The 20019-nt window shown below is 45.2% G+C and overlaps 2 protein-coding genes across 2 annotated transcripts; both read right to left on the bottom strand.

The window, feature by feature from the left end:
* Positions 1-241: 241 nt before the first annotated feature.
* taok2b (TAO kinase 2b) lies at positions 242-17208 on the bottom strand (the record flags this gene model as incomplete). Its single annotated transcript, XM_080020819.1, has 20 exons — positions 16750-17208; positions 14868-15008; positions 12747-12818; positions 12547-12648; positions 12210-12255; positions 11557-11653; positions 11168-11281; positions 10786-10877; positions 10618-10711; positions 10278-10359; positions 9961-10128; positions 9298-9504; positions 8812-9050; positions 8555-8732; positions 8271-8399; positions 7884-8087; positions 7300-7539; positions 3608-3820; positions 3241-3423; positions 242-1030 (listed from the first exon to the last, which is right to left on the bottom strand). Exons 2-20 carry the CDS (start codon positions 14997-14999, stop codon positions 242-244), a joined length of 3381 nt encoding a protein of 1126 aa, XP_079876945.1. The 5' UTR covers positions 15000-15008; positions 16750-17208.
* Positions 5448-7232, bottom strand: LOC307246066 (uncharacterized protein; the record flags this gene model as incomplete). The annotated part of the gene is made up of 2 exons (XM_080021861.1): positions 5448-6716; positions 7067-7232. The coding sequence occupies 2 exons, from the start codon at positions 7230-7232 to the stop codon at positions 5668-5670; spliced, it is 1215 nt and encodes a 404-aa protein (XP_079877987.1). The 3' UTR covers positions 5448-5667.
* Positions 17209-20019: the final 2811 nt, after the last annotated feature.

Genomic DNA, 20019 nt, shown 5'->3' on the forward strand with positions numbered 1-20019 from the left:
GTACATTTTGATCTTTGTTACGATATAAAACCACGTGATTCTAATAATATTTATATTTACAGCAACTCATGCACTGACGCCCACTTCCTGTTTACAAACATTCTGCTTCAACAAAACAACGAGGAACAAGGAAAACGATAGAATGTGGTTAAAGGACAGGAAGTGAGGAGGCTGCTCCTCCGTCACTCTCTCCATCCTGTTCAGAACATCATAGAGGGACACGAAAGACCCCCCCCCCCCCCTAGGAGTAGGACAGGTGGGAGCCGTTGGAGATGTGGGAGGTGACGGAGGTGCTCCTGCTCAGGACCCCGTCGGCCCCGCCCCCGGCCCCGCCCCCTCCAGAGGCTGTCCTGCGGAGGGGCTGGGGGCTGTTCCTCAGAGCCAGAAGCCCCGCCCCCCGCACGCCGTACACGCCCTGCGAGGAGGAGTGGGCGGGGCCGGAGGGGGGCGTGGGGGGAGGCGGGGGCAGCACGGCCAGGGACTGCGAGGAGGAGCGGGAGGGGAGGTGGTGGGAGAAAGGGTGGGGGTGGGCGTGGCCCCACTCCCTCTCCCCCCTCTCCCTCTCGCGCTCCCTCTCGCGCTCCCTCTCGCGGTACAGCTGGGGTGTGCTCTGGTGATGCTGCGCCAGGTGGGGGCGCTGCTGGGCGGAGGAGGAGGAGGAGGAGGAGGAGGAGGAGGAGGAGGCCCGGGAGGCGTGGTGCAGCGCCAGGCCCAGAGCGTGGCCCGCCTCCGACCGCCGTTCCGCCGCCCGCCGGTGGGGGTGCGGGGGGCCGGCGTGAGGGTGGGGGTGGGGGTGGGGATGGGGGACGTGGCTCCAGTGCCCGGTGGAGCGCGAGGCGGGACCCGGGGCCCCGCTGACGTAGCCCTGCTTGGCGTATGGCTCCCCCTGCAGGCCGCCCAGCGCCAACCCGCCCACACCCTGACGGAGGCTCTCAGAGTCGAACGCCTCAATCTCGGCCGCCTGCCGCTCCAGCAGAGAGCGGATCCGCTCCGACCGCTCCGTCTGCAGGGAGAGCATCTCCTCCTCCACCTGCAGGGAGGAGCAGGGTTACACTGGGAGCTTTGGGTCGAGGGAAGGGGGAGGAGGGTGGTGGCAGAATGGCAGGAGAGTTGTTGTAAGGTGGTGGTAGAGTGGGAGTAGAGTGGGAGGAGTGGGAGTAGAGTAGTGGTAGAGTGGGAGTAGGGTAGTGGTAGAGTGGGACTAGAGTGGGAGTAGAGTGGTAGTAGAGGAGTGGTAGAGTGGTGTTAGAGTCGTGGTAGAGTGGGAGTAGAGCGGTAGTAGAGTAGTGGTAGAGTGGGAGCAGACTAGTTGTAGAATAGTATCAGACTAGTAGTAGACAAATAGTATAGTAGTAGTAGAGTAGTAGTATAGCAGGACCAGAGTAGTTGTGAAGTAGTACAGTTGTAGTATTGTTGTAGACTGGTAGTAATATAGTAGTAGAAGTGGAGTGGTATAACAGAAGTAGCGTTGTAGACTAGTAGTAGAGTAGTATAGCAGTTGTAGACTAGTAGTATAGCAGTAGTATAGTCATAGTAGAGCAGTAGTAGATGAGTAGTAGACTAGAGCAGCAGTACTGCAGTAGTAGACTAGTAGTAGAGCAGTAGTAGATAGTAGAGCAGTAGTATGTCAGTGGTAGACTAGTATAGCAGAAGTATAGCAGTAGTAGGCTATTAGAGCAGTAGTATAGCAGTAGTAGAAGTACACTAGTAGAGCAGTAGTATAATAGTAGTAGACTAGTATAGCAGTAGTAGAGCAGTAGTAGAGCAGTAGGTGACGAGTAGAGCAGTAGTATAACAGTAGTATACTAGTATAGGAGTAGAAGAGCAGTAGTAGAGCAGTAGTAGCCAAGTAGAGCAGAAGTATAGCAGTAGGCTATTAGAGCAGTAGTATAGTAGTAGTAGACTAGTAGAGCAGTAGTAGAGCAGAATTATAGCAGTAGGATAGCAGTAGTAGACAAGTAGTAGAGCATTAGTAGACTAGTACACTAGTAGAGCAGTAGTATAGCAGTAGTAGAGCAGTAGAGCAGTAGCAGAGCAGTAGTAGCCCAGTAGAGCAGAAGTATAGCAGTAGGCTATTAGAGCCGTAGTATAGTAGTAGTAGTAGTAGTAGTAGACTAGTAGAGCAGCAGTATAATAGTAGTAGACTAGTATAGCAGTAGTAGAGCAGAATTATAGCAGTAGGATAGCAGTAGTAGACAAGTAGTAGAGCATTAGTAGACTAGTACACTAGTAGAGCAGTAGTATGGCAGTAGTAGACTAGAGCAGCAGTACTGCAGTAGTAGACTAGTAGTAGAGCAGTAGTATAGTAGTAGTAGACTAGTAGAGCAGTAGCAGAGCAGTAGTAGCCCAGTAGAGCAGAAGTATAGCAGTAGGCTATTAGAGCAGTATAGTAGTAGTAGTAGTAGTAGTAGTAGACTAGTAGAGCAGTAGTATAGCAGTAGTATAATAGTAGTAGACTAGTATAGCAGTAGTAGAGCAGTGGTATAGCAGTAGTAGACAAGTAGTAGAGCATTAGTAGACAAGCAGTAGAGCATTAGTAGACTAGTACAGTAGTAGAGCAGTAGTATAGTCATAGACTAGTAGAGCAGTAGTAGACTAGAGCAGCAGTACTGCAGTAGTAGACTAGTAGTAGAGCAGTAGTATAGTAGTAGTAGACTAGTAGAGCAGTAGCAGAGCAGTAGTAGAACAGTAGTAGATCATTAGTATAATAGTAGTAGACTAGTATAGCAGTAGTAGAGCAGAAGTATAGCAGTAGGATAGCAGTAGTAGACGAGTAGTAGAGCATTAGTAAACTAGTAGAGCAGTAGTAGACTAGTAGAGCAGCAGTAGACTAGTAGTAGAGCAGTAGTAGAGCAGTAGTAGACTAGTATAGCAGTAGCAGAGCAGTGGTATAGCGGTAGCAGACAAGTAGAAGAGCAGTAGTAGACTAGAAGAGCAGTAGTAGAGCAGTGGTAGAGCGGTAGCAGAGCAGTAGTAGACTAGAAGAGCAGGAGTAGACTAGTAGTCGCGCAGGTGTAGACTAGTATAGCAGTAGTATAGCAGTAGCAGACAAGTAGTAGAGCAGTGGTAGAGCGGTAGCAGACTAGCAGTAGAGCAGTAGCAGACAAGTAGTAGAGCAGCAGTAGAGCAGTGGTAGAGCGGTAGCAGACTAGCAGTAGAGCAGTAGCAGACAGGTAGTAGAGCAGCAGTAGAGCAGTGGTAGAGCGGTAGCAGACTAGTAGTAGAGCAGTAGCAGCCCACCCTCTGCTCCAGCAGCGCGCGGCGCAGCGACACCCGCTGCTCCAGGTCCTTGGCCTCCCTCTCGTGCTGGGTGTCGCTGTGGATCTTGATCTTGCTCTGATAAGCGTTGAGCAGCTCCAGCTCCTGCTGCAGCTGCATCCTCAGAACTTGGTACTCCGCCTCCTGGGTCTCATCCAGGCGGAGCTGCATGGGTGGAGGGGGAGGGCGGGTAGGAAGGTTAGGGAGGAGGAAAGTTGGAAGGGGTCAGGGGGGAGGACAGATCATTTGTGATTCAGACACTTGATCTAAAATCACTTCAGCAGCTTTAATAAATGTCAACAGATCCACAGACAGACAGACAGACAGACAGACAGACAGACAGACTCACAGCCTGGGTGGACAGCATGTCGTTGATGGAGTGGTCGTACTGCTCGGCCAGGATGGCCAGCTTGCGGGTCTGCTCGTCCTTCAGCCTCTTGAGCACCGCCTTGTGGTCGGCCTTGGGAGTGCTCTCCAGGAGGTGGTTCCTCAAGGCCTTGTACTGGCGGGTCTGGATCTTGCAGGTGTCCTGGAACTGCCGCTTGATCTGCAGCTCTTTGGACTGGACAGAGAGGACAGACCCTGATGCTGCCAGCCAGGAGGATCTAGAAGATCCCCTGTAGGAAGGAGTCTGAGTCTCTACGTCTAAGAGTCTGCATCTGATCCTCCAACGCAAATTCAAAAATCAGCTTTAAAATGCATCGATTCTGCAATGAAAGGTCAATGTTGATTGGACTCGTGATGGAAGAAAAATAAAAAATACATAAAAGAAAATTGTATATATATATATATATATACACACACACACACACACACACACACACATATACATACACATATATATATACATACATACACATATATATATATATATATATATATATATATATATATATATATATATATATATATATATATATACACACATACATACATACATACATACATATATATACACATACATACACATATATATATATACACACATACATACACATATATATACTTACACGTCACAGGGGATTATTGTTCAGTGTTTGTTTATAAGAGAAATAACCTTTGAATAGAATCCTAAACTACTTATCTGGTGTAAAAATAATGATATATCTACAGTGTACACACACCATACATATATATATATGTACACACACACACACACACACACACACACACACACACACACACACACACACACACACACACACACACACACACACACACACACACACACACACACACACACACACACACACTCTATAACAAATTTTAACCCTGGAACCAGGAAGTGATGACATGCACGACAGGAAGTGACATCACACTATAGTGGAATGAAACTTTAACAGAAGAAAGAAAGATGGCGGGGGCGGGTGGGAAATCATCATAAAAAACAAACAAGACTATGATTTAACACAAAAATATTTATTTTTGTGGATATAAAAAACAATAAAATCAAAATGACAACAAAAGGCCAAAACGAGGATGAAATGAAAAACAAAATGGCTGCCAAATACAACACAGTACTATGTGTAGAAATACTGCATTAAATACTCAAACAGGAAAATCACATTGACCTCAACTGGTGGTTTCAGGTTTTAACATATTTTCCCACAATGCTTTGCTCTCAGGCCTCTTTGGTTCTTCGCATAAAGTCACTTTTTAACGCCTCAACTTTTCACCTTCTGACAAACAAGAGACTTTGAAACGTTGACATTCAGCTTCATATCGACACATCAAACTGATTATTAATATTTACTGGAATACTCCACTATCACGGATCACGTTTACACAGTAAATAGAACATTTCAACAGGAAGCTGAAGGTGGTATTGCACGGTGCAGAGCGCCCCCTAGTGTTCAGCTTGTGGTGACACAAAGCGACGTCCTTCAGACTCAAAGCTTCAATAAAATAAACACATTGCACAAGACGCTCGTCATGAGGAGCATAAGCAGCTCTTAGAGGTAAGAACCAGGCACACTAACAACTTTTACAAAAAGCAACACGCTCAACCACGCTCCACCCCACCAACCACGCTCCATCCCATCAGTCACGCTCCACCCCACCAACCACGCTCCATCCCATCAGTCACGCTCCACCCCACCAACCACGCTCCACCCCACCAACCACGCTCCATCCCATCAATCACGCTCCATCCCATCAATCACGCTCCATCCCATCAATCACGCTCCATCCCATCAATCACGCTCCATCCCATCAATCACGCTCCATCCCATCAATCACGCTCCATCCCATCAATCAGGCTCCATCCCATCAGTCACGCTGATCGTTCATTTCAAATGAACATGAAAAAACACAAAGTGATGAAACAACCGCTTTGCATTGTGGGAAATTCACACCCTGGTTGTGAAGGTGGTGTTGTATTGTGGGTAAGGAGGGGCGGGGCCTCCTCCTCTACCTCCAGGGCCGCAGGAGCCTCCTCTCCAACCTCCCTGAGGAGGTTCTCCTCAGCCCCGCCTCCCACCTCCCTCCCTCCCACCTGGCCCTCGCCCTCTGCAGCCTCCCCCGTCTCTCCCTCTCCCTGCTCGTCCTCTCCCTCTGCCGGCGCTCCCTCTCCTCCCGGGGGAGGAGCCGGGGGAGGCGGCTGGGCCTCTCCTCCAGCAGGAGGCCGAGGCCCCTGAGGGCCCGCAGGGCGGCGGGGGGGAGCCCTCCCAGGACCCGGGCCGCCCCCCGCAGGACCAGCGCGTTGGCCTGGTCCGCCAGCACGCCCAGCGGCCGCCGCAGGAAGCGCCGCGCCCACAGCCACGCCCCGGCCAGCGGGGGGCGCCTCCCGCCGCGCGCCACGCCCCCCGGGGGGAGGCTCCGCGCCGGGACCGGGATGCGGGACCCCCGGACCCCCCAGTTCCGCCCCGCCTTCGGGAACATCTGGTACAGGTTCCGCTCGGCCACGCCCCCCAGCAGCGACTGGCACAGCGCGAAGAGGGGGCGGGGCAAGCGGAAGAGGAAGCGCATGGCCAGGCGGGTGAGGCGATGCGGGGGAGGCAGGAGGAAGAGGAGGAGCAGGAGGAGGAGGAAGAGGGAGAGGAAGAGGAAGGGCGAGCTGAGCAGCGAGGCCGACAGGAGAGAGAGAGGGACGTAGTAGAGGCGGAGGGAGAGCGCGAGAGAGAGGGAAAGGAGGCCACACCCCCACACACTCACCCCCAGGAAGGAGGAGAGAGAGAGGGAGAGGAGGGAGCGCAGGAGCAGGAAGGAGAAGAAGAGGAAGAGGAGGAGCAGCTCCAAGGAGAGGAGGAGGGAGGAGGGGGGAGGCAGCGGGGGAGAACGCCGCAGGGAGAGGAGGAAGACTGAGAGGAAGAGGAGGGTGAGGAGGGAGGGGTGGGAGGAGGCGGAGAGGGAGAGAAGGAGACAGATGGAGTGAGAAAAGAGGGAGGAGGAGGAGGAAGAAGAGGAGGAGGAAGAAGAGGAAGGGGGTGAGGGGGGAAGGGGCGGGTCCAGGTCATCATCTGGGATGTAGAAGTCCCACACCTCCACCTCCTCCTCCTCCTCCTCCCTCTTCCTCCTCCGCCTCCTCCTCTCGGAGGTGAAGAGCTCTGAGGAGCAGCCGTCCGCAATGCCCCGCCCTTCCTCCTCTCCCCGCCCCCCCTCCACCAGCCTGCGCTCCTCCTCTACCCCCCTCTCCTCCTCCTCCTCCTCCTCCTCCTCATAGTAATCACTCCCCCTCTGCTCCTCCCTCCAGCTCTCATCCACCACCTCTCCCTCTGCACCTCCAGGCCCCTGGTCCCCCTGGTCCCTCTCTGGCCTCTTGTCCCTCTCTGGCCCCTGGTCCCTCTCTAGTCCCTGCTCCCTGCCTGGCCCCTGCTCCCTCCCTGGCTCATGGTCCCTCCCTGGCTCATGGTCCCTCCCTGGCTCATGGTCCCTCCCTGGCTCATGGTCCCTCCCTGGCTCATGGTCCCTCCCTGGCTCATGGTCCCTCCCTGGCTCATGGTCCCTCCCTGGCTCATGGTCCCTCCCTGGCTCATGGTCCCTCCCTGGCCCCTGGTTCCTTTGGCTCAGCTCCTGGGGGTCCACAGGGTGCCCGTGACTCACTTTTAGGCTCTTGGGCTGCTGGCGGACCTCCACAGCGTGCTTCTGCCGCAGCTCCTGCTCGCGCCGCTTGTTGTACTCCATCTGGTTGGTGAGCTCCGTCTGGTGCTGCGTGCGGATCAGCTCGGCCCGGGTGTGCTGGACCAGGCCCAGCTGCCGGAACTCCAGCTCCTGGGTGGACTCATGGTGCCGCAGGAGCATGGCGCACTCCAGGTCCTTCAGGGTCTGCTTCTTGTTCAGGTCCTTCAAAGATGAAGGGTTAGTGAAGACCTTCCACAAAACTGAAGCTTTAATTACCGAATGTTGACAGAAAGAGGAGGTCCTGGTCTAAGATCTCATGGTGGGAGAAGGTCCTGGTCTAAGATCTCATGGTGGGAGAAGGTCCTGGTCTAAGATCCAGTGCGGGGAGAAGGTCCTGGTCTAAGATCTCGTAGTGGGAGGAGGTCCTGGTCTAAGATCTCGTGGTGGGAGGAGGTCCTGGTCTAAGATCTAGTGGGGGAAGGAGGTTCGGGTCTAAGATCTAATAGCGGGAGGAGGTCCTGGTCTAAGATCTCGTGGTGGGAGGAGGTCCTGGTCTAAGAAGGTACCTCTCGGAGGAGGTCCTGCTCCAGGTTGTGGCGGGCCAGCAGCATCTTCCTCTTGTACTGGCGGCTCTGCAGCTCGTAGCACTGGCGCTGCCTCCTCAGGAGCCCCGCCTCCTCCTCCGCCTGCATCTGCTGCAGGCACTCCTTCTGCTGCACCAGCCACTCCTGCTTCTCCCTCTTGGGGGTGGACTGGTTCTCGTTCAGCTCCTGAGGGGAGGGACGTAGGAGGTCATCATGTTGTCACCACCGGTCAGTACTTGGGGAAGTGGTTGCCAAGTTGCCATCGGCTGTAGGTTGCCAAGACTGACCAAAGGGTTGCTGAATTTGAACCATTTAAAAAGAAGGTTTGTTTGATCTTCGAGGCCGACGCCGGCTCCGGCAGCAGCTCACCTCTTTGAGCTGCTCCTTGCGCTGGCGGTACTGGCGTTTCTGGGACTCCAGTAAAGTGGTCAGCTCCTTCTTCTGCTGGGCCAGCATGTGCTGCTGGAACTTCTTCTCCTCCGCCAGCGTGGCCTTCATCTGGAGACAGAGCAACATTCAGAAAGCAGCAACAACATCCTGGTACTACTGGAGGTCTGCATGGCTACAGCAGTTTGAATGAGAACCTGAGAGACGTCACCAGATTACAGTACACAGTAGAGAACACAGTAGAGTACACAGTACTGCGGTAGCACCTCCTTGTCCAGCACCGCCTGCTGCTTCCTGCTCAGCTTGTCTCCTTCTCCAGAGAATGAGTTCCTCTGGTTCTCCAGCTCCTTGTCCAGCCTCAGTTGGTGCTCGTCCATCTCAGCCTTCAACTTGTTCTCCAGAGCCATCAGCTGCTTCTGGTGCTGTCGCCGCATGCGCTTGTACCTGCAGGGGTCAAAGGTCAGAGGTCAGACTTCCCGCACCCGCACAGGTCATCGACCAGTCCCGTTATCCGCAGTCTCACCCTGACATCTGCTCCCGCAGGGCGGAGCCTTGCTCATGCTCCTGGATCTGCCGGGTCACCAGGCTGGCGGTCCGGATGGTGGCAAAGTGGTCCCTGCCCCTCCGCCGCCGGCCTCCGCCGCGCTCCCCTCCGCCGCGCTCCCCTCCGCCGCGCTCCCCTCCGCCGCCCCCTGCCGGGGGGACGTCGCGCTGCACCTCCACTTCCGGCTGGTAGGGGTCGTCGTAGATGTTGTCGTGGTTCTGCAGGACAGACCATAATAATGTGATGGAACCTTCTGCTTCTAGTAAAATAGCTGTTTGTGGCCAAGACTGACAAAAGGTTAAATTGAGCTTTTTACTGGAGCAACCAGACCAAACAAGATGGCTGGCACCCTGCATCAACTCAAAGATGAACAAACGGAACACAGTTCTAGAGCAGGCAGGAAAAAAGGCTGTTTTCTAGATGTGGGCGGTGTAGTGCAGTGTGGTGTAGGTGTAGCTCCCCCACCAGGGCCTTGTGCAGCACGGAGCTGTTGGAGGTGACGGTGTGCTCCCCCTCCTGCATCATGGCCATCTCCCCGCTGTCGTCGGAGCCGTCGGCCAGGCTGTTGACGGAGCTGCTCTGGGAGCTGGCGCTGATGGACATGGAGGGCAGTGAGTGGGAGCTCTCCATGCTGTTGACGGTGCCGGTGCGGAGCATGTACTGCTCCACGTCCTGGTGGGAGGGGGGAAGCTTTCAGCTTTCTTTCATTCAGTGAAAGTGGCCGAAGTCCAGCTGAGATCTGACATTTTCCCGACACGTTACATGTGATATATTTTTATAACTAAATGACTTGCACCACCACGCCCGCCACGCCCACCAGCCCCGCCCTCAGTGTGAAGGCAGCTCAACTCCTTCACAATGTCCTTTCTATGTCACCCAGCTTTCTCTGCATTCCACCGCTGCCATCGAGGGAAGTGGAGATGATGTGACCCCTAGATAACCAACAGAAAGGCAGGACGCCGGGCCCCGGGCCGGGCCCACTTCCTCATGGTTGACGAAACCTTTTGGTTTGACCTGGAGAACCTCCTTGGCAGAAACCTCCGAGCAGGACAAGCTGGTTCTTCTTGGATCCAACAGCATCATGTTGCTGACATCCCAATCCCCCCCCCCCCTCCTTCTCTTCCTCACCTCCTCTTCCTCACCCCCCTCTGGCGTGGGCCCGTTGTGGGCCTCATGGAACAGGATCTTCTTCATCTTGCGGTACTGCAGGTTGTCCAGCTCACGCACCGCATCCTTGGTCCTGGCAATCAGGTCCATCACCGCGGTAACAGGACGCTCTCTGCACAGGAAGTGATGCTGGGGGGGAGAGGTCAAAGGTTACCAAGTGAATCCTACACAGGTCATTTGAGCAGATTCTCTCCATGAAGCTGAGGCTTTTCAGTGAGGCCCGCGCTCCCTGTGGCCGTCACTCAAGGTCAAGCCTGTCGTGTGGCTCCAGCTCGTACCTTCAGCAGGACGTCAGAGGTTGGTCTGTCCTGCGCGATCTTCTGCAAACACGACTCCACAAAGTTACGGAAGTAGTCCGACCTGAAGCAGGAAGGGACAGGAACAAAGAAAACTTCATGTAGCGACCGCAGAGAAACTTAGCTAGAGCAGCGCCACATAACAGGAAGTAGCAGCTAGCTAGCCAGAAGTAGCGGCCCTAACAGGAAGAACCAGTCAGATAACAGGAAGTAGCGGCTGGCTGACCAGAAGTAGCAGTCCTTACAGGAAGTACCAGTCAGATAACAGGAAGTAGCAGCCGGCTTACAGGAAGTAGGAGCCGTCTTACAGGAAGTGTCTCACCAGTGATTGGACTGCAGGACTGGACTCTCGTTCTGAGCGATGTGGTACAACGCACTCATAGCGTTCATGTTGAAGAGGGGAGGCTTCCTCTCCGCTGGAGAAGGAGACGGGAAGTTCAACATGATGTCATCATCACAGATCAATAGCCTGATTCCTCCCCCGTCTTACCGAGCTCGATGCAGGTGATGCCCAGCGACCACACGTCCACCTTCCCATCGTACTGACCCTCATCCATGGCCAGGATCACCTCTGGGGCCATCCTGCACCAGGGGCCAAACCACCATGACAATCAACATCTATGTATTTACATATTAAACTGTCAATATGTACTTATAAAGCTCATCAATCCATATGTACATATATAACTAATACATCTATATGCACATATATCACTAATACATCTAGACGTACATATATAATTAATATATATGGACATATGAAACTAGTTAATCTATATGAACATATCACCTCATAAGTCTATATGTCCATATTGAACTAACAAATCAATACTACACATCAAAATAATCAATATGTAGATCAGGGTGCTTACCAGTACGGTGTTCCCACGAAGGAATTGGCCGGAGCCATGATGGAGGCGGAGCCAAAGTCTCCCAGTTTGACCTGACCAGGTTCAGTCAGAAGGATGTTCCCTGCCTTCACATCCCTGAGGGGGAGGAGGGGGAGAGAGGAGAGAGGGGGTAAGAGAGGGGGAGAGGAGACGTAGAGAGAGGGGCAGCACGGTGAAACCAATATTAACCAATATATAAACCAATATTACATTTTAGCGTTCATAATTAGAATACTTTATTGAAGAACACTTATATTAACACTTTTATATCCTAAATTAGAAGTGTATAAATACAAATAATTTTGCTGCCTCAACAAATACAGATATAAATACTGGGCTCTCTGCACATCCCTAGTAATAACAATGTGTACCTGTGTATCATGTTGTGGGAGTGCAGGTAGACCAGCCCCTGCAATGCACCATGGGTAATGGCAGCGATCTCCACTTCCTGTAGCGGCTTCTTATGGACTGAGGAAACAGCACGAGTTTATTATAATAACCTGGAATATTTTTATTATAAATATTTAATGACTTTGTTAATATTTTAACACCTTCACAGTGATGTCATTACATTGTTATTATTATTATCTTTATCCTAGAATGCGTGTTGTGCATTTTTATATGTAACAATTATACATAACTCTGACAATAACATTTCAATACAGCCGACATCATTATTTCTTTATAGGAAGCAGGAAGCAGTTACACTGTATACTCTGAAGACATTTTAAATTTAAGACGGTCAAATGATCAGAAGCATAATATGTCGAATATTAAATTCTTACACTTGGAGCAGACAAGCATTATGAAAAAGACAAAATAGTAAGAAAATCGAAGTAAAAATATATGTAAACAACTGAGTAAATGGAGTAAAATGTTTGTTGAAATGAAGACCTCATGAATTCATACTTACGACTCTTTATACTTAATGACATCTAATGCAGCAGCAGGCCTACAGATACACAATCAATACAATGACAATAATAAATAAATATAATAAAATAAATATAATAACTGCTCTTACCTTCCAGGAGGTCTGAGGCCGAGCCCAGGCAGTACTCCATCACCAGCTGCATGCAAATATTTTATGAATAAATCAGTTGAGTAATCACTTAAAATATTTAACAATTATTTACATTTATAAATTAAATTAATAAACATGGTATTAGATGAACTTTAAACAAATATAAATTCTAAAATGTAAATTGTTGCACAAAAAGTATTTCTGATGATTTTTTCCAGGACATTTTGGGCAATTTTATCATATTCCATGACTGAAAATTAAATGACATTCCAGGTTTTCCAGGACGCCTGGGAATCCTGGAACTGCACTATAAAAACACACACGTGCACACTCCTACCCAGGCAGTGTGCTCCCTCAGGTAGCAGCCGTGGTATTCCACCGTGTTGGGGTGACGGAGTTTCTGCAGGAACTTCACCTCCTTGATGATGTCCTGCCATTTCTGTCCAGCAGAGGGGGGGGCGGGGGGGGTTGAACAGGGGGTGAGAAACCGCAGCAGAGCGTCTGGAACCTGAGGACAGAAGGAGACGGTGGTCCTACCTCGTTGGACTGCTTCCCGCTGTAGGACATCTTCTTGATGGCCACCACCTCGTTGGTGCGGATGTCATGAGCCTGGTGGACGAAAGGAGAATTACACCCTGGACCACAGCAGCTTCACAGATCACACCATGTCGCCAACAACTCGGCTTCTGAGAGGGTGATTCCCCTCATTTCACAGGAGCTAGGCCAGCTGATCCCCCTGCAGCCAGGTGCTGAGATAAAGATTCCACACAAGCCACAATACGCAGCTCTCTGATTACATACCATACGCATGTTTTGGGCTCTGAGTCATAGACGGCTGATCCTAAATTTTATTTTATTGTATTTTTTGACAGAAACCGCCACCAATCCCCCTCTTTGGTGAACTATTTTACCATGTTTGGGTCAATAAACAACTCCTCACTACTCCAAGAAGGAGGATCACCACGGGTGAGACAAATAAACAGAGAAACAAACAACAACATGTACATGGAAAAACATAAACATAGAAACAAACAACATGTACATCGAAAAACAAACAGAAACAAACAACAACATGTACATGGAAAAACATAAACATATAAACAAACAACAACATGTACATGGAAAAACATAAACATAGAAACAAACAACATGTACATGGAAAAACACACATAGAAACATCAGACGACAACATGTATCGACAAAACAGAATTAATTAAGTTCATTACAACTGGTCACGTGGCCTCTTCCCGTCATAGTTATGGCAGCAAATGAGGGAGAAAAAGAGAGGGATGCAACCAGGAGGGTGCTGGGGTGCATCAAAGCAGGTGCTGGGTGGGTGTGTGTGTGTGTGTGTGTGTGTGTGTGTGTGTGTGTGTGTGAAGTGTCCCACCCCCGACACCAAAACATTGCCCCGATTTAGGAAGACTCAAGTATTGAATGATGGAGTCATGTCAGTGATAAAAGTTGCCCCTATTTCATCAATGAATCAATGAATCAACATTGTTTTTGGATATTGCCAATAGTTTTTCCATTGAGATGTATTCTATTAATTAATGTAACCATGGGGATGCGGTGGGATTATCTCTCTTTTTCCATTGAGTAATATTATTTTCTTGGCATTTGTTAAGGAGATCACGATGGGTTGGTGGTGTTTAAGTGGTGGATCAGACATACAGACGAGGAGACTGGAGCGCTACGACCCAGAAGGGTTGATAGCTTCTTGGTGGTGTTGGTGCAGAATGCGAGGATAGGTGGGCGGAGCCAGAAGGCATGAAAGTAGTCATCTCTGGTTTTAAGGGAACAGCGAGAGCAAACATCTTCATCCACAAAACCCATTTTGAACATTTTGTGTAGGTGATATGAGCTGTGTGTATTTTGGAGTTGCAGGTCATAGAAAAGGTGTTGTTGCAAATAAGCTTCCACAGGTTGATATCGGTAGGAACAGCAAGGTCTCTCATCCTAATTTGGTCGGAGGAAGCATGAGCGGGGTATTTAAAAATGGCCACATAGGAGGAACATATCATTTTGTATATGGTCAATGGATGTTGGAATGCCGCAGACACAGTGTTGTACAGATGGGTGTATTCCCAAATTTATTAAACCAAAGGCTCATCTTCTGCTGCTGCCATTTTAGTTCATGTTTACCAGGAAGCGGTCACTTCTTTGGGTATGTCGTTTGTGAAGTAGTGTTTGTATTTTAGTGTCTCTATGGGAAACCTCAAGGAAGCGCACCACATGTTTTTGTAGTGCTTCAAAATTTGAACACAAACATTTGCTACTCAAGAGGGCGAGATATGCGCTCTGCGTAAATGTTTGGGTTGCTGTCTTGCGTAGGGTATGTAACAGACCATGGCATGCTGTTAAATGTGCTCAACAACCTTTTTAATCAATAGGATATAAACCTTTTATCCTCACGGCACAAAAACAACGCTAAACGAATCTCTGCCTGAGTTAGTGGAGGAAGTCTCAAACTTGCAAAAAACCCATTCAAACTGATGTTTAAAAATGAGTCACCTTTACACCGACGTGACCAAAGCAACCAAAAGCAAAATGGAACGATTGATTTAAAAGAGCGACATCACAAACCGGCTCTCGTAAGGAGTCCAACCTGCTGCCGCCGGTCTGAGCGGCCGTAACCATCCAAGCATAATAACTTACGAAGTAGACGGCCCCGAAGCTGCCATGTCCGATCTCCCTCAGGTCGGTGAAGAGCTTCTCTGGATCTTCTCTGTAGAAGAGCTCCGCCACCTCGGGGTCCTTCAGGCTTCCCGCCCGGACACTGGAAGGCATGGCCAGCGCCTGGGGTGGGGTAAGGGAACTTTACTTTTCTCAGTCTCTCTGATTCTAAACAGGGGAATAGTTCAACCCGCCCCGAGCAATGAACTCGCTGTAGTGGACTCGGCACATCAATAAATGTTTTAAACAGAGGAACTGAACCTTCTCCACATCCAGGAGCCTCAGATTGATCCATATGATCAGATTGAGTCTCTGGATACAATTTGATCAGCTTGGTTTTGTTTAGATCTGATTTGTGTCTCTGCCGTCAGGGAGATTAGAGTGAAACTAGTATTCATTAGTTAATGAAAACAAACATTCATTAGTCGACGTTCCCTCATTTAAATCAAATAACAGTGAAATTAAACTATGATTACTTTGTTGGGGACCCCCTGGAAGGACCCCACATAGAGAATCACCATTTTACAGAAAGAACTAAGATCTAGTGTAACCTCACACTTTATGAAGAAATACAATTGTGAAGCCATAACAGCCAGTGTAAAAACTCCACAAAGAAAGGAGGTGAAGAGCAGAAACGACAGAAATGGGAAAGGTGGTCGTCAGGCTGATTTATTACACCATAGACCACTCCTTATGTGGACTCCACCATTAAATCCTGTTGTTCTGCTGCACAGAGCCACTTCCTGCACCTGTCTGGACCTGAGAGCAGGATCCAGCTGTTGGGGTGATGCAGCACCCCCTACAGACCATCATGCAGATGAAGGACAATCTCAATTCAGAATCAAAAGGTTCATTACAATATTTTCATGGGAGGAATTTGTCTCTAGGGATCGGTGTGTTGCTGTACAGACAATACGCGTAACGAGGCTTAACAATGTAGAAAAAGAAAACACAGAAACGAATACACAATACTACACAGAATATACATGACATGGCTCTATTCAGATCAAACACTGTACAAAGTGATAGTATGGCTGCAGGTACAAATATTCTGTTTCCAGAGAGCACATTGACCATAGCCCAAAGAACTGGGTTATGATAAAAAACGATTCTGATTCAGGTGGAGGGATGGAAGGAGGGTGAAGGATTGCTGGAGGGATGGAAGGATGGAGAGAGAGGGATGGGAGGATGGAAGGATGGAGGAATGGAAGAAAGGATGAAGGAAGGGAGGATGAATGGAGGGATGGATGGATGAAGGGATGGGAGTATTGAGGGATGGAAGAATGGGAGGAAGGATGGAGTATGGAGGATAGATGGGAGGATGAAGGATGAGTGATGATGGAGTGATGGGAGGATGAAGGAGAGATGGGAGAATGAAGGGAGGACAAATGAGGGATGATGGATGGATGGGAGAATTGAGAAATTGGAGAATGGAGGGATGGAAGATGAAGGATGGGTGGAGGGATAGAGATGATAGGGAAAAGGAGGGGAGGAGAAGAAGAATCTTTATTCGTAATTCAACGGATAGAGGATGGAGGGACGGAGGGAACAGAACCTGACGAAGGCTCCTGTCTAGCTGCTGTGGATGGGGTAGTAGTGTGCGGTGCAGGGTGTTTCAGTAAAGCTCCACCCTGATCTAAACGCTGATAACCTGGAACCTCCACTCAGGGGACTCTCCACACCGGAGCCCCTGGCGGACCAGGCCTCCGTTCAGAGCCACACTGAACTGAACTGGTTTGATGTGGTGAACTGGGATTCGCCTTTCCCCACCACCACCACCACCACCTCCACCTCCATCAGGACTGACACCCAACGCAAATGAGCCTCGGACCGTGTTGATGAGCCGGTGACCGTCCGGTCTTACCGTGGTTCCCTGGTTCCTCTGCAGCTAGCTGGCAGCTAGCTCGCCGGTATGAGTGGAAAGTCGGGTCCGCTCCGCGCTCCTCCTCTCTGGGGTTACTCCGCAGCACCACACCACCCGCCACGGCTGTTTATCACGGCCCGCTCCATTCTGCTCCCACTAGCCTGTTAGCCTGTTAGCCTGTTAGCCTGTAGCACCAGCTGTGTGTGTGTGTGTGTGTGTGTGTGTGTGTGTGTGTGCGTCAGGTAGCTTAGCAGGCTAGCGGAGCTAGCAGCCAGGCCGACCCGCCCACAGTGAATCAGGGCTTAGCTTCGGCTACCGTTAGCAGGATGCTAGCGTGAGACCAGGCGCAGCCGACTGGGACCGCAGCGGGGCTCCGGGCTCTGGTTCTGGGCTCTGGGTGTCGGCTGGTTCGGTCCCTGTCTCGGCCCCTCCTGTCATCACGGTGCGGCCCGGTTCCGCTGCTCGTCTTTCTCCGGTTTTTTTGTTCAGGACTTCATGATGGCGGAGCGGGGCGGGAGCCGAGCGGAAGTCCGAGTGCAAACCGGAAGTTGCGGTGCAGGAGAAAACGAATAATTAGAATATAATAAGTAGAATATAATAATTAGAATATAATAATTAGAATATAATAAGTAGAATATAATAATTAGAATATAATAATTAGAATATAATAATTAGAATATAATAAGTAGAATATAATAAGTAGAATATAATAATTAGAATATAATAATTAGAATATAATAATTAGAATATAATAAGTAGAATATAATAAGTAGAATATAATAATTAGAATATAATAATTAGAATATAATAAGTAGAATATAATAATTAGAATATAATAATTAGAATATAATAAGTAGAATATAATAAGTAGAATATAATAATTAGAATATAATAATTAGAATATAATAAGTAGAATATAATAATTAGAATATAATAAGTAGAATATAATAATTAGAATATAATAATTAGAATATAATAAGTAGAATATAATAATTAGAATATGATAATTAGAATATAATAAGTAGAATATAATAATTAGAATATAATAAGTAGAATATAATAATTAGAATATAATAATTAGAATATAATAAGTAGAATATAATAACTAGAATATAATAATTAGAATATAATAATTAGAATAAAATAAGTAGAATATAATAAGTAGAATATAATAAGTAGAATATAATAATTAGAATATAATAAGTAGAATATAATAACTAGAATATAATAACTAGAATATAATAAGTAGAATATAATAAGTAGAATATAATAACTAGAATATAATAATTAGAATATAATAAGTAGAATATAATAAGTAGAATATAATAAGTAGAATATAATAATTAGAATATAATAAGTAGAATATAATAAGTAGAATATAATAACTAGAATATAATAATTAGAATATAATAATTAGAATATAATAAGTAGAATATAATAAGTAGAATATAATAATTAGAATATAATAATTAGAATATAATAAGTAGAATATAATAAGTAGAATATAATAACTAGAATATAATAATTAGAATATAATAATTAGAATATAATAACTAGAATATAATAATTAGAATATAATAATTAGAATATAATAACTAGAATATAATAAGTAGAATATAATAAGTAGAATATAATAAGTAGAATATAATAACTAGAATATAATAATTAGAATATATTAATTAGAATAAAATAAGTAGAATATAATAAGTAGAATATAATAAGTAGAATATAATAATTAGAATATAAATAATAAGTAGAATATAATAAGTAGAATATAATAAGTAGAATATAATAAGTAGAATATAATAAGTAGAATATAATAACTAGAATATAATAATTAGAATATAATAATTAGAATATAATAAGTAGAATATAATAAGTAGAATATAATAATTAGAATATAATAAGTAGAATATAATAAGTAGAATATAATAAGTAGAATATAATAACTAGAATATAATAATTAGAATATAATAATTAGAATATAATAACTAGAATATAATAATTAGAATATAATAATTAGAATATAATAACTAGAATATAATAAGTAGAATATAATAAGTAGAATATAATAAGTAGAATATAATAATTAGAATATAATAATTAGAATATAATAACTAGAATATAATAAGTAGAATATAATAAGTAGAATATAATAACTAGAATATAATAAGTAGAATATAATAATTAGAATATAATAATTAGAATATAATAACTAGAATATAATAATTAGAATATAATAACTAGAATATAATAACTAGAATATAATAATTAGAATATAATAATTAGAATATAATAACTAGAATATAATAATTAGAATATAATAATTAGAATATAATAATTAGAATATAATAAGTAGAATATAATAATTAGAATATAATAAGTAGAATATAATAATTAGAATATAATAACTAGAATATAATAATTAGAATATAATAACTAGAATATAATAACTAGAATATAATAAGTAGAATATAATAATTAGAATATAATAACTAGAATATAATAACTAGAATATAATAACTAGAATATAATAAGTAGAATATAATAATTAGAATATAATAAGTAGAATATAATAAGTAGAATATAATAAGTAGAATATAATAATTAGAATAAAATAAGTAGAATATAATAATTAGAATATAATAAGTAGAATATAATAAGTAGAATATAATAAGTAGAATATAATAATTAGAATATAATAAGTAGAATATGATAATTAGAATATAATAATTAGAATATAATAACTAGAATATAATAATTAGAATATAATAACTAGAATATAATAATTAGAATATAATAACTAGAATATAATAACTAGAATATAATAATTAGAATATGATAACTAGAATATAATAATTAGAATATAATAACTAGAATATAATAACTAGAATATAATAACTACAATATAATCATTAGAATATAATAACTAGAATATAATAACTAGAATATAATCATTAGAATATAATAACTAGAATATAATAATTAGAATATAATAATTAGAATATAATAACTAGAATATAATAATTCGAATATTATAACTAGACTATAATAATTAGAATATAATAACTAGAATATAATAACTAGAATATAATAATTAGAATATAATAATTAGAATATAATAATTAGAATATAATAACTAGAATATAATAACTAGAATATAATAATTAGAATATAATAACTAGAATATAATAATTAGAATATAATAATTTGAATATAATAACTAGAATATAATAACTTGAATATAATAACTAGAATATAATAACTAGA

The sequence above is a fragment of the Zeus faber genome (assembly GCF_960531495.2).
Source record: "Zeus faber genome assembly, chromosome: 20".
In the NCBI taxonomy this organism is placed as follows: Eukaryota; Metazoa; Chordata; class Actinopteri; order Zeiformes; family Zeidae; genus Zeus; species Zeus faber.